The sequence below is a fragment of the Carassius gibelio genome, chromosome A1, assembly GCF_023724105.1.
Source record: "Carassius gibelio isolate Cgi1373 ecotype wild population from Czech Republic chromosome A1, carGib1.2-hapl.c, whole genome shotgun sequence".
NCBI lineage: Eukaryota > Metazoa > Chordata > Actinopteri > Cypriniformes > Cyprinidae > Carassius > Carassius gibelio.
The window spans coordinates 6,357,842-6,377,251 of NC_068371.1; the positions used below are offsets into that span (position 1 = coordinate 6,357,842).

General features: G+C 38.2%; 1 protein-coding gene across 2 annotated transcripts in view; it reads left to right on the forward strand.

The window, feature by feature from the left end:
* Positions 1–19,410, forward strand: part of LOC127969488 (rho GTPase-activating protein 7) — a 96,187-nt gene that overhangs the window by 21,357 nt on the left and 55,420 nt on the right. Inside the window, exon 5 of one of the 2 annotated variants that reach the window (XM_052571530.1) lies at positions 9,769–9,802. In XM_052571530.1, the coding sequence (XP_052427490.1) occupies positions 9,769–9,802 (34 nt within the window). Of the gene's footprint in view, positions 1–9,768; positions 9,803–18,323; positions 18,532–19,410 lie in introns of those variants that run through there. The other variant, XM_052571602.1, reaches the window with a different exon arrangement.

A 19,410-nucleotide genomic window follows, 5' to 3' on the forward strand; every position in this document is an offset into this window, starting at 1 on the left:
ATCACTCTGTAATTTGATTTATGTGTGGAAAACTATTTCCCCCACATTGTTTAAAAATAAATAAATAGGAGGACATAATATTTTAAATTCTCATTCACAATCACATTTACAAATTTTTGCAACTTTATTTCTCATAATTGTGATTTTCCTCAATTGCGAATTTATATTTCTCAACGTGACGTATCTTTTATTGCAAACTTTATCTCTAAATTGTTTGATTTATTTTACAGAAACAGGCTTCTATATTTATGGAGTTGTTTTCTGAGTCCAGGTAGAGTGATACCTGTCAAAACTGGCACCCCTATGCTGTTCCATAGGTTAGCCTCATTTCTTGCTTTCCAAAAGTCCCTCTGCTTTAATTCTGCATCTTCCATTGTGATTGGAGCCTGGATTATATTGGATTACAGGGATTAGCATCCTGAATCTCTTTCTCTAATCCAAGGAGTCAATTAGGGCTGGAAAATAATACCAGTAATAATCCGGAAATACCAGCTATTGTTAGGTTAGTTAGTATTTAGAGGGAATGTTCTTTACTTTAAATGTATGATGCTCTACAGAAATATGTAGCTCATGATCTTGTATTTAACCTTCAACCTTTCTAGACTTTTGGGAATAATAATGCATTTTTAAGGCACAAAGAAAAAGGTGTCCCTTATTGACCCACTCATTTAAATTCAAATTGTACTTTATAGCACTGAATTATAGATACAGTACACTCTTAAAAAGTGGATAAAGGTTCTTTAGAATTTTAAAATGTTCTTCTAACTAAGAAAACAAAATGGATTTTTTAAAGAAGTGTTCACTGACAGGTTCTTTAAGAAATCAAAAATGGTTTATCTAAGATATTGCTGTGAAAACCTCCTTTTGGGACCTTCATTTTTAAGAGTGTAGTTCTTCATACTATAAGAAGAAGAAAAGAAGGATTCTTTTCAGAATGGTTCCTGAATGGCATTGCTGGATTTGGATACTTTATTTTTAAGGGTTATAAACCGTTCCGAACCAGTGGATGATAGTGCCATGAAATCCCCCAGTGAGCTTGCAGAGTGTAATTGTGGCAAGACAAAATTCCTTAAAATACTATTAGCTTGGGATCAGTCATTGTCCTATTTTTGTCCTTCGTAAGCAGAATAGGGACACAGTGTAATTGTTTATCCTGTCCACTTCTGTACTTTTACTTCCTTTGGGTCCCTAGTCATTGTATTGTTTAGTTAATAAATATATAGAACATATGATACTTTTTAAGGATACTTTGGTGAATACAAAGTCAGCAGAACTGTTTCCAACTTTTTTTTTTAATCATATTAGAATGATTTCTAAAGGATCATGTGATAATGATCCTAATAATTCAGCTTTGCATCACAGAAATAAATGATAATTTAAAGTATAATAAATTTAAAAACAATTATTTTAAATTGTAATAATATATCACAATATTATTTTTTTTTCCGTATTTTTGATCAAATAAATGCAGGCTTGATGAGCAGAAGAAACTTCTTTCAAAACCATTAAAAATAGTAATGTTTCCAAACTGTTGGTCTGTACTATATATATGTACTACTGTAAATATTATTATTATTTTTTTTTACAGTAACGTAATAAGATTTTTTTTTTTTTCATTTCACAATATGGTGGTGATTGAAATACCAGAATATTCTTTAAAGGATTGTGGCTGGGAGTGTCAGGTATTGGTAAGGGAGGAACTCAGGTGCAGACAGGGATTCTCAAACAAAGGATTTATTACAAAAAGGGGAAAACAAAACCCACGAGGGGGAAAACACGGAGCAAGGTAAAGACTAAATAACTAAAACAGGACTGGACTAACAAGATAAACAAGGACTCTAAATACTAACTATAAACAAACACTCACGGTAATACAAACACTTCTTAAGGAACAATCACAGAGTGGAACAATCACAGGTACAATCACAATGACAATGAACCGACGCAAGACAGAGCACACTAGGAGATCTAAATAGGGGTACTAATCAAGACACGACAGGTGTTACAGATAGGACAATCACGACACGACTAGGATAACAAGGGGGGCGGGGCAAGGGAACGAGACAACACAAGCACATGGCCCAAAGACAAGGCCATGCGCTTGTACACAAAACATGGGTCTGTCATGATCCTGCCTCAAGACTAGGAAAAATCAAGGACACGAGGGCAGAATCATGACAGAACCCCTCCCTTAAGGAGCGGCTTCCAGACGCTCCTCAAGGGAACATCAAACATGGGACACGACTGACATGACAGACTGGGACACAGACACAAACCAACAGGACATGACAAATAACAACAAAGGCAAACATGAGTACACGACGGCAGGGTTAGGGTGACATATCAAAAAAAACAAACAGGGAAGGGGAGGAGGAGGGAGCACAAAGTTCATGGGGGACAGACCAGGGCGGGTGGGGGGGGGTAGGAATCTTAGGAGGGTAGGACGAAGGCTGACGACGGGGGGTACGGGCAGGTCTGGGTGGTGAGGGGCGGGGAGGGGTCTCGGGACTACTGACGGGGGACATGACAGGAGCAGACAAGGGACGCGGGGCAACAACATCTACTGGACACGGGGCAACATCTACTGGACACGGGGCAACATTAACGGGACACGGGGCCACATCCACAGGACACGGGGCCACAACAACAGGATACATGACTTCATCAGCAGGACACGGGGCAACACTCACGGGACACGGGGAGACGACATCTACGGGACACGGGGAGACGACATCAGGACACTCGGGATTTCTGGGGACAGGGTCTGAGGACAAGACAGGACTGACGGGGACTTCTAGGATACGGACAAAACTAGACAAATAATCAGAAAAGGCTTTAGCCGCTAAGACAATTGGCATCTCCTTACGAGATGAGATACACTGAACTAAAGTCTTTGCTGCAGAGTCGGCCGCGGCACTCTCCTGCGCTCTCACGACTGCCGACTTGCATACTGCCCTCTTCTTTGCCGGCTCGGGCACGCCAGCGCTCACCGCTGCTGGCTCGGACACGCTCACCGCTGCTGGCTCGGGCACGCCAGCGCTCACCGCTGCTGGCACGGGCACGCCAGCGCTCACCGCTGCTGGCACGGGCACGCCAGCTCTCTCCGCTGCTGGCTCGGGCACGCTCACCGCTGCTGGGTCGGGCACGCCAGCGCTCTCCGCTGCTGGCACGGGAACGGCCACCGCTGCTGGCACGGGCACGCCAGCGCTCTCCGCTGCTGGCACGGGCACGCCAGCGCTCTCCGCTGCTGGCACGGGCACGCCAGCGCTCTCCGCTGCTGGCACGGGCACGCCAGCGCTCTCCGCTGCTGGCACGGGCACGCCAGCGCTCTCCGCTGCTGGCACGGGAGGAGACAGGGTCACAGGACCGGCAGGCCCCCTCTTCCTCCTCTTCCTCCTTGGGCGCGGTGCAGAGGCCACAGCTGGGTCAGAGGCGGGTTGGGGGAGTTTGGTCTCGGGCAGGGCAGTCTCGGACGCCGAAGACTCAGAAGTTGACTCCCATGAAAACCGTCTCCCTCGTTTCATGGGGAGACTGCTGGCTGAGGAGGGTACCTCAGGACTCTGGGAGGGGCTTGCCTGACCCCCCAGGGTTGCCACGGCCAGGACACGACCCTCCGGGATCGCCGGCAGCTGGGTAGGTGGGGACCTCTGGGGCTCCTCCTCTCGCCCGCTCGCTCCGGAACGACCTCCCCTGGTCCCCCGGAACACCACAAGGCGAGAGCCCTCAAAACAATCTCGCTGGCTGGCTGATGCCATCCAGCATTGCCTCCTGTCTGCTGAGTTCCTTGGTGGTCGGTTCATTCTGTCAGGTATTGGTAAGGGAGGAACTCAGGTGCAGACAGGGATTCTCAAACAAAGGATTTATTACAAAAAGGGGAAAACAAAACCCACGAGGGGGAAAACACGGAGCAAGGTAAAGACTAAATAACTAAAACAGGACTGGACTAACAAGATAAACAAGGACTCTAAATACTAACTATAAACAAACACTCACGGTAATACAAACACTTCTTAAGGAACAATCACAGAGTGGAACAATCACAGAGTGGAACAATCACAGAGTGGAACAATCACAGGTACAATCACAATGACAATGAACCGACGCAAGACAGAGCACACTAGGAGATCTAAATAGGGGTACTAATCAAGACACGACAGGTGTTACAGATAGGACAATCACGACACGACTAGGATAACAAGGGGGGCGGGGCAAGGGAACGAGACAACACAAGCACATGGCCCAAAGACAAGGCCATGCGCTTGTACACAAAACATGGGTCTGTCATGATCCTGCCTCAAGACTAGGAAAAATCAAGGACACGAGGGCAGAATCATGACAGGGAGGAGTAAACAATCATACTGGATTTCTGAATTTGTAAAATTCAAATTCTGGATTTGAACTGGATTGTTTCCGTATGCAGCTGGCTGTTTTTAGCTTGAATCGCATCTTGTAATATCAGCTGTGATCACTGAGTCAGAGATACAGTTTATGCCATGTAACATGCCCTGAGGGACAATTCACATCACTTCCTGCCAAAACAGTTCACATAAAACATTTGGAAGTTATTATCGGGTAAAGAAGGGGGTGTTCTCACTGCGAAGGAGGAAAAAAAGACAGGGGTCCTTTTTTCCCACGTTTTTCAGTGCACGTGCAGGAATGTCTTCATTAGTTGCGGAAAAAAGTTTTAGATTCAGGGGGTATAGATAGCATCTGTGTGTCTACATACTCTACAAATGGCATGTATATATGCTCCGAATAAATACATAAGGTCCCTTCTGAGACCTGAAACTGAGGCAAAATAATAATAATATGTTTAATTTATATGAGGATGTTTTACAAGGTACACCAAAAAGCACTTGGTTTGTGTGTACATGCACAGAAAATGTATATAGGTATCTTTATCCTTAAATTAATCTTTAACAAACAAGAGGGTGCAATAAGAATGGTCATCGAGACACATGTACACACACACACACACACCTTACCCACTCAGACTTTGGGTGGGCCAATCTGGCCCCTACCAGCTGCACATTCTTAACCAGACGAGGGGGCTGGTAAACTCTGTACTTCAACCTGCTCAACTTACATACACACACACAAACACATCTTATCTGTCTTTCAAAACTTGAATAGTTGTATGAAGTTATTGGCAGATCCTTAAAGCCAGTGTAGCGATGTAGAATTAGATTTGGACACTTTCTCTCTGGTAAGTTAGGGTATTGTGGCTGACTGTTAGGGTGTTGCTATGCTGTTTGGTGTTCGAAGCGGTTTTTAGCATATTAGACCCTATGCTAAAGTTCTGACATGTTTGAATGTTGTTAAGGCGTTATTTAGCATTTTGCTATTTGCTTGCTAGGCTGTTGTAAGTGTTACTAGAGTGTTGCAAAGAGCCCAAGTCCGAAGCTATGATAGTCCTTTTACTTTTAATTGCTACCTTATATACACACACACACACACACACACACACACACACACGCACAGTATATCATAACCCATTATCATAAAGTATGAAAAAAACAACAATACATTTTCAAAACCAGAATTTTTCCCCAAACACACCATCCAGATACCCCAAGTATAATTGAGTGAATGCTTATTTTCACTGTATATCCATGTAATCCCTGCCAACTGGTTAAATGTGTTTAACTGCATGGTGTTTATCCCAACTCACTCTCTCACACACACACACACACACACAAAGAGTAAATGAATGCTTGAGTGCTCTAGCCCGTTGTTTTTTCTGCTGGACACCTGATACGACCTCTGATCCCTAATGCCCTGACAACCTGTGCCCAGGGACATTACAGGCCAAAAAATGTGACCCAGTCCTGCCCCATAACGGCCGGGGACACACACTTGCACACACGATTGCATACTTAAACGCACACATAGAAAAACAAAACAAAAACTCTCACTCTCATGACTGAAATGTAACATATGACGTGCACTTGGGTGGTCCAGTGCTGCCAGACAAGTGTGATGGACCCTGTAGAATTCTACACATTATAAACAATTCCTTCCACACCTAATTTTAAGATGGTGAAACATTATCATTTGGTTCAAGTTTGGTCTATGCAATGATGCTGGAGTATTGTGGATGGTTGTCGTGGTGTTGTCATATGGTTGCACTGAAAGTATTGTTGTGTGTATCTGTGTGATTGCTCAGACATTGCTCAGTGGTTGATTACTGCTATCAGCCTGCATTAGAAATATATATATATATATATATATATATATATATATATATATATATATATATATATATATATATATATATATATATATATATATATATATATATATATATATATATATATTTTTTTTTTTTTTTTTTATGCAAATCACTAGGTGGATGCTGCATAAAGGTGGTTTTTGAGGAGATTACCCCCTTCTATGTTTTCTCAGTGCCCAGACAAGCGCTATATAAAAATGAATTATTCTTAATATTAAATCTATGGGGAATGATAATTTGTAAATAATTTGTTCGATCACTTAGAAAATAGCAATAGTATACTTACTAGGTGGTATTAGGTGTAGCATAAGTGCAGTACATATTTTTATAACATAAATATAATTATTTTGTCATTTGTAATATTATTGACATGCTGGTAAATATAACAATGTAATAACAATTATATATTTTATATTAAAAAATTTTTTTAGTAAAACATTGAGCACCAGCATGAAAAATAACAATAGTGATTCTTGCCTGTTTGGCTTTTCTTTGTTATTTATTCATTTGATCTCACTGTCCTAATTTTCTGTCGCCTCATTTCCTGCTTCCTCTCCATCTTTTATTCTTCCCACTCGTATGAGGGTGGTGTGTTTGGGATAGCACATGATAACAGTGCTTTGACTCAAATATATAGTTATTCTGAGTGTACCAGAAATCTGAAGTATTAATAGTATTTCACTGTTGGTGGCCTTGAGTTGTTTGTTTCTGTGAATTTGAGAAAACAACAGTCCTACACATAGAATAATGTAGAATGTGATATGTGCTACAGTATGATAACATGGCTAACACTCTGCTGCATCATGTTTCATTGTATTTGCAGGCTCTTAATTTCACATTATGGTTGTGAATCCTAAGTCAACGGGTTGTGGACTTTTTAGTGCATGCTGAGGTATATGTTGTTGGTGTTGGCATGCACGTGTATGTAAGAGTGTTCATGATAGATTTACTGTCGATGGCTTGCAGTGTGCCAGCATGGAACTTTTTTGCCGTTAACTAACATCTCTAAGGTCATTATTTAGCCGTAAATCTGAGAACCATCATTGTTGTTGGGGAGTTATATGGATATTTATTTATTTATTTATTACTGATTGTGTAGTCTATTGATGTTTAACTGTGTGTGTGATTCAGATAAACCATGTTCAGGTATGTGTGAGTAAGCCCCAATCGTATACTGGTGTCTGTGTGTCTGTGTGTGTGTTCTCTAGACAGATTGGTTGCAAGGCAACGCTTTATCCAGGCATCAGTGGCAGTACCCTCAACAAGGAGAGGAATGCAATGGGTGGATTTGTCTTCAGCTATGAGATAGAGAGATAATGATAGTGAGATAGATAGCAGAGATAGAGATAGTGCTGTTGGCTAGACATAACTTTTAAGAAGAGAAAAAGTCTTCAATCTAACCAGAGCATTTCAGAAATTAAGGATAGGGTGAAACTAAGAGAAAATAAGAGAATGTGATAACAGAGAGCAATAAAGGAACTGGGGTGAGAAATAGTACATGAAAAAGGGGAAGATGGAGGTAGATAAAGAAGAATATGCTCTGATGTTTTGAAGAGAAAGCCGCATTCTTCATATAACAGGATGCATCGCTCTTTCGAGGCAGATGATGGAGGTGTTTCTGTCAGTATGATCTGTTCCAGGGACTTTGGGATTACACAAGGTCAAAGGTCATTGAACAGAGCGGGAGTTCTGTGGATGAAGGTCACCCGGAGACGGAGACCCCGACATTCCTTCAGAACCACAGAAATTCCTGTTTGGCCTGACTAAAAAAAAAAAAGTCAACACACAAGGATAATGAACAATAACTAACAAAGGAACAGATATTAATAGCCATTACTCTGTTCAGGAAAGAGAGCCATTTAGAGGCTCCGTTAAATCAACATTTTGAGTTTTATGACATATTGTCCATGTCTTTTAGTTTTGAGGTCATCTATATGCTAGCAAACCAGTGTTATTTTAAAACTATTTGCATGGTAAAATAACACAAAGCTTTGAATTAGCTTTCATATTTATATTTTCAGTTTTGGTTTTAATTTAATTTAATTTAATTTAAACAATTTTATGTTAGGGAATTTTGTTATATGCTTTATTTATTTTTTTCTCATCTTATATTTATGTTTAATGCCAACTTTATTGTTATGAAATAAAACAATATTAATAGGTTTAGTTAATAATGAAAACACTGTAGTGTATTCCTAAACAGTTAGCATGTGTAGCATATGTAAAGACTACACATTTCAAATGTACAGTCTCTGTTTTCCAGGAAAATGATTGAAAGTGTTGATGACTCATCATGCAAATGTTTGTCCAATCAGATGCCCTAAACTATGAGAATGTCCCACCCCATAATGCCTAACATGCAGCAAACTTTGGTTCATTGTTGTGACTTAGCTTTAGAAATGCCCTTGGATATATCTCACCAAAACTTCCTGTTTCAACACAGGAAGAGTCTTTACAAAGGTCTTCAACCAAATCCACAACTGTGCTAAATTTGGAAGCAATATTAATGCCTTTGCCAAGTAGATTAATCATTTTTCCAGGCAAAATGCTGTGGCTAAAATAATCACTTACACACACTTTTTTTGGTATTTTTTAATTGTGTGTTTTCCACTGAGACATGCCGACATGGTAAAAATATGCAGCTGGGTTCTTTTTGTCTCAGATTTGTGACAAATGTCTAGCAGCATTATTAGTAAAAACACACATGTTCTAACAAATTATGGATAATCACATTGAGTCAAGATAAAATAGACTACCTGGCATTTTACAGGATATGTAAGCATGTACGTATCTGCATGTGTTTATGTGAATGTGTATGTCCAGCTATTCCTTACGTTACGGGGACCAAATATCCCCACAAGTATAGTCAACTTTGTCTTTGGTGAGACATTTTTTGGTCTCAGTGAGGAAAACAGCTTATAAATCATACAGGAATTAAGTTTTTTAAAATCTAAAAATGCAGGACTTTCAGTGTGAGGTGGAGATTTAGGAGTTTGGAATTAGGGTAAATACAGTTTGTACATTATAAAAACCATTAATCATTATGGAATTTACCCTCAATGATAGAAATATGTGTGTGTGTTTGTGTGTGTGTGTGTGTGTGTGTGTGGAGGGGTGTGTGTGTGTGTGTGTGTGTGTGCGTGTGTGTGTGGTGGAGTATCTTGTTCGTAAAGAGGAGGGTGTTTTCAAGGTTGCAGAGGCTACACAAATGGCCTTATTTCTTGGCCAGCTGCACTTGGTGGGCATGAACACACACACACACACACACAGTGTTTTACTCACAGGGACAGGTGGCAGGCTAGTTTATATGGCTTGGTTTGAAATGTAAACTATGTTTATAGAGTTATATTGTGAAACTGAACTATTTTATTGGTTTTCCATGAATCATGATGAGAGGCAAAATATGAACTCGTAAAGCGTCTGAATTCTATTTCAGGAATTTCAAATAAGTTGACCTTTAGAAATGATAAAATGTATTTTATTTTTCTTATTGTATTAATTTAAAATATTAAGCTTTCTTTATTTTCTTCTTTCAGATCTCTGCTGTGCTTTCCGAGAAAGACAGAGCCGGTGAGTTTTTATTCTTTTATTTATTTTATTTTTTTCATAAACTAAATATTTTTAAGTGATGGAAGATTGATATAATATGTAAAAAGCGAAAATAAGTAATAAATAATCTGTTGTGAATGTGATATGATAATGTTATATATGGCTGTTTCCACTGTTAATTAATATTTGGTGACCAGAAAATTAAGAACGTTTATGAAATTTTGTAAAAACCTAGTCAAGTCATACATATGACCTTTTTTTTCCGGCTGTCAACTGCTGGCACTGGATCTGTCTTAAATTCAGTCAGACGATGAGCTGCCTGATATCAGAACTGAGAGCTGGAAATTGAAGATTATTACTAGAGTGATATATCTAGAACAAACCTCTTCATTCCCAGGATTTGCTGGTTGAAAGAGATGCTTTGTCAGGGTACAGCAAAGCATTTACCCTGATGTTGATCTCACCCTCAGGCTAAAGACAAACATTACATGCAAGCTATTAACAAATAAGTTAGTCATTCACTGCTACACATGTGATGTTTTCATCTTTGCTGACTACAATATATCTACTATCTTATTTGTGCTCTTGGCCTTCTTGTCATTTGTTTTTTAATTTGTTAACTGAAAGTCATCTCTCATTTAAATCAATGCTGCTTCGATCTTCACCCTAACAAGCCTTAGTGCAATGTTAAAACTTCAGATTACCATGCACAATCTCAATCAGTAAACTGTTCACAGCATTGATAATAAGAAGAAATGTTTCTTGAGTTGCAAAACAGCACATTAAAATGATTACTGAAGGATCATGTGACACTTAAGACTGAAGTAATGACTGCTGAAAATTTAGATATAAATTTAAATATATTAAAATAGAAAAACTGTTATTTTAAATTGAGATATGTTAAACATTTAAATAAATACAGAATCATATAAACCCTAAAATTTCGAATGGTATAGTGTAAACCATTTTAATATTGGTTAAAAATGATTAATATCAGTGTTTACACAGACTATAACTGATTCTTTTTTATCATGACCAACTGTTTTGCTTCCCCCTTCCACACCACGTGCTTTACCAAGAAGACCAAAAATAAAATAAAATAAATAAATAGTTATTCAATTATTTTGATTTGGCCCCTCCGTCCCTGGAATCAATACCAGAAAGCAACAGGAGCTAGGAGACTGTCTCCATTATCTGCTTACTTGCCTAGCCTTAGCAAGTGGTGTGTATATACACTATGCAGTGGAGACAAAGAAATGAGAAGATGTCGCATCATGCATTTTCCCAGATTGTCTTTGTCAATCAGATTTTGGTCTTAATGATATATGAGTTACTTGCTCAAAAGTCGGAGATGTTCAGGATTTGTGTGAAGGCTATTTGTGTTATTTAATGACCCCCTGTGGCTCTGTGGCTTGGTATTCTGGAGTGTGATAGATGATAGAAGGCAGGCCTGATTTCAGGACAATGGTCCCCTGTTTCAAACCACATCAAAGCTACTCTTTATCATGCCAAGAATGTGGGATGCACAGCCTGGTTACATCATGCAGACGTTGCCCCAAGATGGGGAGCATTCATAATTAATTTCCGGGTTTTTATGGCGATAGACTTCTGGGTCCCAGCACAGGAGCAAACAGTATTTATGTTGTGCAAGGAAAGTCATGCCCATCTGGGTGACTTTCCTTACTGTACTCTCCCTTTCCAGACTGGGCAAAAACACAGCAGGGTTTTGGCAGGAGTGAAGAGGAGCAAAACATCAGCAGCAGTGATTTTGAGTGTATTTGCATATGTTTGTGTGTGAGAGAGTTTGTTATCTCTCTTAAGTTCTAAGGACATGAAAGCCTGACATTGTTATTTTGCATTGAGGGTCATTTTAAGGGGTATGGGGCACCAAAATGGAGCATTTTGCTGCATTAAGTACTCAAGTTTCTTGCTGAGGTCTTCTCCTTCCAAATGGTGACAGGAGGATTTGGGTTTTTAACCTTGAAATGGCATCTTAGGGTCCTCAGATTTGTTCACATAAAGATATAGTGAAGTAGAAGAACTGCATGTGAAGGGAATTTTAGTGTGTTTAATGTAATGTAAATTCCAATTCTTATCTATGACAGCTAAAAAAAAAAGGGGGATACGGTTATATTTTTTGATTGATTCATTGATTGAAAGAAATCACTTACATTTAGCATTGTTGTATATGTGATCAAAACTACAGTTAAGGCTGTAAAACTGTAATATGTATTTTTACAATTTAAAATAAAAGCAAAGCAAATTTTTTATCATCCAGAAATCATTCTAATAAACTGATTTTGTGTTCAAGAAACAATTGTTAGTCTTATCAATATGGACAACGGTTGTGCTACTTAATAGTTTCAAAAAAAAAAAAACATTTTCAGGATTCTTTGATGAATATAAAGGTCAGAGGAACAAGAAATTCTTTGTAACAACGTAAAAGACTCTTCTGTCACTTTTTATGTATTTAAATGCCCTGTTGTTCTTTAAAAAAAATCTTTACATTGATGATTATTCATGGATTTTTAGATTAGTGCCTGGAATTTCATTCTGACGGCCCTCATTCACTGCAGAGGATCGATTGGTGAGCAAGTGATGTAATGCTAAATTTGAACAGTAATATAAAGATAAAAATGATTCTGCGTCAATAGTGTGCTCTTTCATTCTCACTGAGATCTGCCATTGTTAAGTGAAACTACAAAACTGATCTCAAATCTATCAAGCGCAACAATAACTTCTCATTCTTTCTTATCTCCACTAAGTTCGGTACCTATAATCATGTCCGCAGAACGCCTCCCTCTCGGCCTTTTGCCTGTAATTCTTTGATGTGCGTTCATCCTAGAGCATTCCTGCCCCTATCGCACTCATTTCCCCTGTCACGGCTCAGGCTCTATGTGCAGAACAATGGGTCTATTGCTCACTTCTGATCTCTCTCCCTCACCTGCATCTAGGGTCGAGCCCCAGCTGTGTTGAGCCAGGTCAGTCCAGGTAGAGTCTTGAAAGAACAGGCTCTTGGAAGAGAGTAGAGGGGAAGCAGAAAACATCAACAGCACTCCTGTCATTCATCCTGTTGGAATAGTACCACATGACCTTTTATTTGAATTGCTCAGTTGACGCAGAATACACGAAGGAAACTTTCTTCAGAGTTTCAATTAACATTATGTTCTGTAAGCATTCCTGTTTAATCAATAGCTCACTTACAAGACCTATTATCTTGTGATTTTTCCATATCCTGATGGGACCCTGGGGAATTCCACTTTAGTCATCAAATGCTCAATAGATCCAATACCTGTGTTCCCGTCAGTTTGAGTGATTAAGATATATTTTTATGGTATGGAATTTTTAGAGGCTATAAGTATGAAAAGAGGAAGTTGTTGAGTCACTTTCTGGAAAAAGTAGTTCCCTTGTTTTGCTTGTTGGAAAAATCTCTCGGAAATGTTTTTCCTCCTTTATACAGATACCTTGCTACCTGCATTTCAGTTTTGTTATCTCTAGCTTGCAACTTCTTTATCTCTCTACTGATTTACTTATTATCAGGTTTACTGCTAGATATATTTTGTCATTGTTTACTCACCCTCAGATTGTTCTAAACCAATATGTCTGTGCATCACAAAATGAGGCTATATATATATATATATATATATATATATATATATATATATACACACACACACACACAAACAAACACGAGATGAACTTTTCATAGTCTAACCTGTGATTTACTAAATCACCTCAAAAAACCCTATACCGAGTCCTTATCTAGCCAGCGGTCCACACAGATTACATTTCCATGCCAATTTTCTGAGACGGTCATGCCCAGATGGGTTAGGTTTCACATGAAATGAACCAGCTGACACAAATCAGCCCTCTTCTCTGCACATATCCTGTCCTGATCTCATGTTTGTCTGCTTCATGTCCACAGGGTGTAGTAGCATAACATTAAAGTGAGTCTGTATTTCAGGTTAACATGTCCTTACGCTTGTCTGTCATGCTTATTTGATTCTGAGAACTTAATGCGTTCCTCAATCCTAGCCCTTTATTTCCCACACAGTATATTTGGCTTTGACTTATTGGTAAAGAGACTTAGGTTTTGAAGAAGGGTTCATTCTTGGCCACTTCATCTCTCTAAATCTGTTCTTTCTACTGCTAACATCCCCTACTTTTATTTTCCCTGTCCACGTCCTGTTAACCTCCACTGTCTCCCAGACTTATCCATTTTACTGTTTTGTTCTGTTCTTGGAGAACCAGACTGAACTGCTGAAATCTAGAGAATGGGCTCTTGAAATTACTTAATTGTTTTCTTTTTGAAAGGCATCTGTTTGAAGACTGTCGTTCTGTTGGGGGTGTTTCTTCAGCTATATTGATTTTGGCCTGTGGACCTTTAGAATAAAATCTAGAGAAGTTAACTTTTATATTTACAAAAAAATGTCAAATGGTGGGTTAAAAACCATTACAGGAAGATTTCCAAACCAGTGCCACTTAGAGAAATTTCATTTTGGAATGCATATTTATATACACATCTTGTTAACGAAACATTGTTCATATAATCACAAGGATGCTGACTAAATACAATTTTTTTTTTGTTTTGTTCGTAATTATATTTATTATGTCTTTTCCTATTTTATAACTGAATGCACTGGTCTGGGACAATGGCAAAAGTGCTCAAATTAAAGAAACGTACAGTATGAATATTTCAGTTTCCTGTGGATATTTCTTGGTAGCATTGATTAATTGATATTGGTCTGACGCTTTATGTCACTTGTAATCCCCATCCAGATTGCAGATGTCCAGGGCCGTTCCCAGACTGTGATAACATATAGGCCTGCAGCACAGGAAACATTCAGTTGGTGGAATGATGAACAGCATATGTTTTTTTTTTTTTTTTTTTTTTTTTTAAGAACAGGATTTCTGTAAAGAGAACTTTCAGCCCCATATGTGGGCTCTTGAGCAAACTGTGACCTGTCCCATGATTCGACAGCACTAGGCCTAACAGAGGTCTTATGATGTGACCACAGTTTTTTTTCACAGAAGTGTCAGCTGTTTGCCCGTCGGTGTGTTTGGGTGGGGGTTTTTATATTCTATTGATTCCGTAGACGTAGAACTCATTCCCCATTGTTTCGTGTTTGTAGGTCACTGTGTGAACCCAGGTTAAGAGTATCGGGATCAGTCTGACTATCTTGGCTGCTACACAATATCATGGAGATCTACCAGCTTTCTTTGTCTTATTATGTATCCATCTCTCTCAATCTTAATAGCATCACCCTTATATGTTTTCTGTAACAGAGTCTTAGGTGAGACAGGGAGTGAAAGAAAGAGAGACACATTGATTATCCTAACCAGAGCGAGACACTTGTTTTTCTCAGACGATAACAAAGTCTCCTCATTCACTAACAATGTGATGAACTTTTTATGTTATTGATACAATCACTTCTGGAATGGAATGTTCAGGAGAGATGAATGGAAGAGTTTGGATGTGTCCCACAAACGTGTGTGTGCTTATTTGTGTAAGTGAGTGAGTACAAAACTGTAAGTAGGGCTGTAAGTGTTTCCAGACTTCTAACATTACACATGGGGGGGGGGGGGGATCGTGGTATTTCCAAGAAGATTGTGTTTTAATATTGAAAATGATATGCTAAGGGTGAGGTTCGAACACGTGTGTGTACATGTTCTCTTATTTGAAAAAATTATGAACAAATTCAGATTCAGATCTCTTCAAGACTTAAGGCCCGTTCACACCAAGAACGATAGCTATAAAGATAACTATAAAGATAACTATAAAGATAACTATAAGGATAATGATATTACTGTCCACACCAGCGAACGATATTGTCTGTATATTCTAAGCGGACGCACGTCTGCTGCTTTAAATTATTGAGCTCATTACAGCAGGATTGATTCTGATTGGTTGTCAATGTTTTTATCGTTCATCAGAAGAAAAAAAAATCGTTCTGAAAGTGATTCCAACGATATCGTTTCTCTGTGCCTTTATCGTTATTGTTGTGGTGTGGACTCCGATATTCTTTAATATTGAGAACGATTTTTCTAACTATATCTTTATCGTTATCTTTATAGTTATCGTGCTTGGTGTGAACAGGCCTTTATGCTGACAAAAACAAAGTAAACAAATAACTTTTACAATTTTAAGATCTCGCAATTGGTTTCCAAATAGAACTTCTGAAATGTCTGTTAGTGGATGATGAATAAAATGAGTAATTTAATAAACCCAAAATGGAAATTTGCTGAACAACTTTTTGATTCATAAGACATTATTTCATGGACTGGATTCATGATGATTATTCATGGATTATTGTTTGGAATCTCATTCTGACGGCTCTCATTCACTGCAGAGGATCGATTGGTGAGCAAGTGATGTAATGCTAAATTTGAACAGTAATATCAAGATTAAAATGATTCTGCATCAATAGTGTGCTCTTTCATTCTCACTAAGATCAACCATTATTAAGTGACACTTTAAAACTGATCTCAGTTCTGTCTCTATCAAGTGCAACAATAACCTTTCTTATCTCCAGTAAGTTCGGTACCTATAATCATATCCGCAGAACTAAGAAACAAACTCATCTGCATCTTGGATGGCCTGAAGGTCAGCAAATGTTCATTTCTGTGTGAACTATAACTATAAATATTTGGGACCCACTTTATATTAAGTGGCCTTAACTACTATGTACTTACATTTTAATTAATAATTTAGTAAAATGTACTTATTGTGTACATACATGTTTTTACATTGTACTTATATTATAAAAAACTACATGTAATTACATGTGTATTTAATTTCTGTAATTACATTTATAATTACACTATTGACCCATACTTTACACCTTAACCCACCCTTTAACTTACCCATACCTCCAACCCTCTCCCTAACCTTACCCCTATCCCACCTCAATAGCAGCAAAAGTGTTTTACAATACAATATGAACACAATAAGTACATTGTACTTATTTTTTATGTAAGTACATAGTAGTTAAGGCCACCTAATATAAAGTGGGACCAATATTTGTATTTATTTTTTTGGATCCTTATATAACTTTAAATAATGTTGCTTTATTACTATTTTGTCTTTATTTATTGGCCAATTCCTCATTTTAAACTTCCATTTCAGCAATTAAACTACTTTTAGAAGTGCCTTTTTTTATTCTACATCATGTGGATTTGTGCAGGCTTTAGTGATTGAATCTGTGAGCGGAAAAGAGAGGAAGAAATGAAGCTTATCTCCTCTAGCGTTACCTCGGCAGTCATAAAGTAAATTAACAGCTGTGTTTGTGTGTGAGTGTGTGTTTTCTGTGCTATTCTTAAAGCGTCCATTGTAGCGCATCTCTTAGCTGGCCAATTACCCCCCATTGCTCGCTTCAGTGGTGCATTACTGGGAATGCAAAAGCACTAATCCCAAATTTACATCCCCTTGGCAAAGGATTCTAAACACACAGTTGCTACTATTATCTTCAATTATCAGCTCTCTTTGAATGCTCATAAACCCAGTCGTTTCACACCCCAATACACACTGAGAGAACACAGGCCCACACCTCTTTTAGAAAATTTGACATCTTTCCTATTTTAGAACTATTTATCAAATAGACTTAACCTCCATGCAATAATTTTGCTAGTGCTAAAATTAAGCAGCATTATTTAAAAAACTGGTTCAAACAGTCCATTTAACTGATAAATGAGCAATTTTGGGGGAAAAAAAGGGCATGTTGAATGTATATTAAGTTGTAACTGTAATCAAGTGTATCTATTAACAGTTCAGCAATGCAAAACACGCATTACTTGTTACATAACTAAGAACCTGGTAGTGCACTAAAGCTTAAAGAATTGTGTGTATTTACTAAAAATGTGTCAAACTGTTTTCAAAAGTTAGCATTTTACTGTAATTACTTTGCAATTATATATTGTTTTAGATGAACAAAAAATAGTCTATGATGTCTCCTCATTTAGAAACCTGGGAAAACATGAGTGTGGTTGTGTGGTCTATGGACTAATTTTGGGAAAATGTGTGATGCATTGAATACAATATATGAATTTATTGTGCTTTAGTGCAGGAAATTGTTTCCTAGCTTTAAAGTACTTCAAAGCAATGAAACAAATATAAGTGTGAGTTGGTACTTGTTGTTTTGTTACACCTACTTCTCTTGGTTTTGTGTGTTTAATCTTAGAGTAGGACGATTGTTTGTGATTTCCTCTCATGTAAGAGTACATGCTTGCCCAAGCAGAATGAATGAATGCGCTAGGATGAATTCAGATGACGTACGTTTTGCCTCCATCAGTACAGCCACTTAGATGTTCCCAATGCAAACTGACAACATGAAGACAAGTAGCAGCTTGAAGGACACACAAAGAGAGCGAGCGTGTGCACTTAAATTACACAAATGTGGCTTTTTGAAATATTCACATTGCGGAGGCACTGAGGCCTGAGTCAGAAAGCACTCTGTCTTACACACACACACACACACACACAGTAGCGCAGGACTGAATGTGAAAGCATTGCAGTGGGAACTCCCTAATGCACACTGCAGCACTCCACGCAGAACCGGACATGGAAAATGGACTGAGCAGAGAACGACAGACCCGGGAGAGGGCAGAAGGAAGACGAGAATCTAAAACCGAGCGAGAACAGGAGAAAATGTCACGATCCATGCGTCTGAGATCTTTGAGTGAACACATCAGATACTCCACCTGCAGGGCTCTGGATCTGTTTAATAGAAACACACGAGATCAGAGGCTGACAGGTGAGTGTGTGAGTGGATGTGGAAGAGGGTGTGGATGTGCTAACGAAGAGGCAATGATAAAAGAACATGTTTCTGAGAACATGCATGGCCTCTTAATGTCATCTTGATGCTAGAAGCTCACACACATGCTAGTCTTACTCAGTATTTTGATCTCTTTTCCAGTACAATTATCTAAACATTCTGAAAACAAGATACATTTGCTTGAGATGTAAAATGACTTGGGGGTATCAAGTCTTGTTATCTGAAAAATATATGAAAATTAAGTGAGTTTCTACTTCAAAACTATCAGCCAAAAAATTAACTTAACTCAACGGAAGGTTTGGAAGTATAAACTCACTCTATTTTCATAAAGACTTTTATGATTTTGAAAAAATATAAAACATTAATTAAGTTCATACTTAAAACAAGAAAAACAAATAATAATAATACTCTGACAGTGAGGTCAGAAAAAGAAACATAATTCAAAGGATAAGTATGATTATTGTTCTGAGCCTGTTGTTTTAAGCATGAAGTTGTTTGATTTTGATAAAAGAAGACTTTATATCTTGTGCAATTATGCATCTCAAGAAAATGCTAAGATATTTCTAAATGAAAAAAGGCTCTTCAGAGAATACTATGGTACTAAAAAAAAACATGGTTTTACTATGATGCTGTGTCATAGTAATATGGTACTTTTTTAAATAATTGCATGTATGAATCTTTTGAACTTTGCATTAAAAATGACTGAGATGCACAGAGATGACAATGATGTCATGACTTTGAGATGCTAAAGGTGTTGCTGGGCCTTTTTGGGATGCAATGCACTTCTGTGTTAGGTTATCTCTATTATATCCATAAAGTCTCAGAGAATGCATTATGAATGTGAGACCTGATACTCAA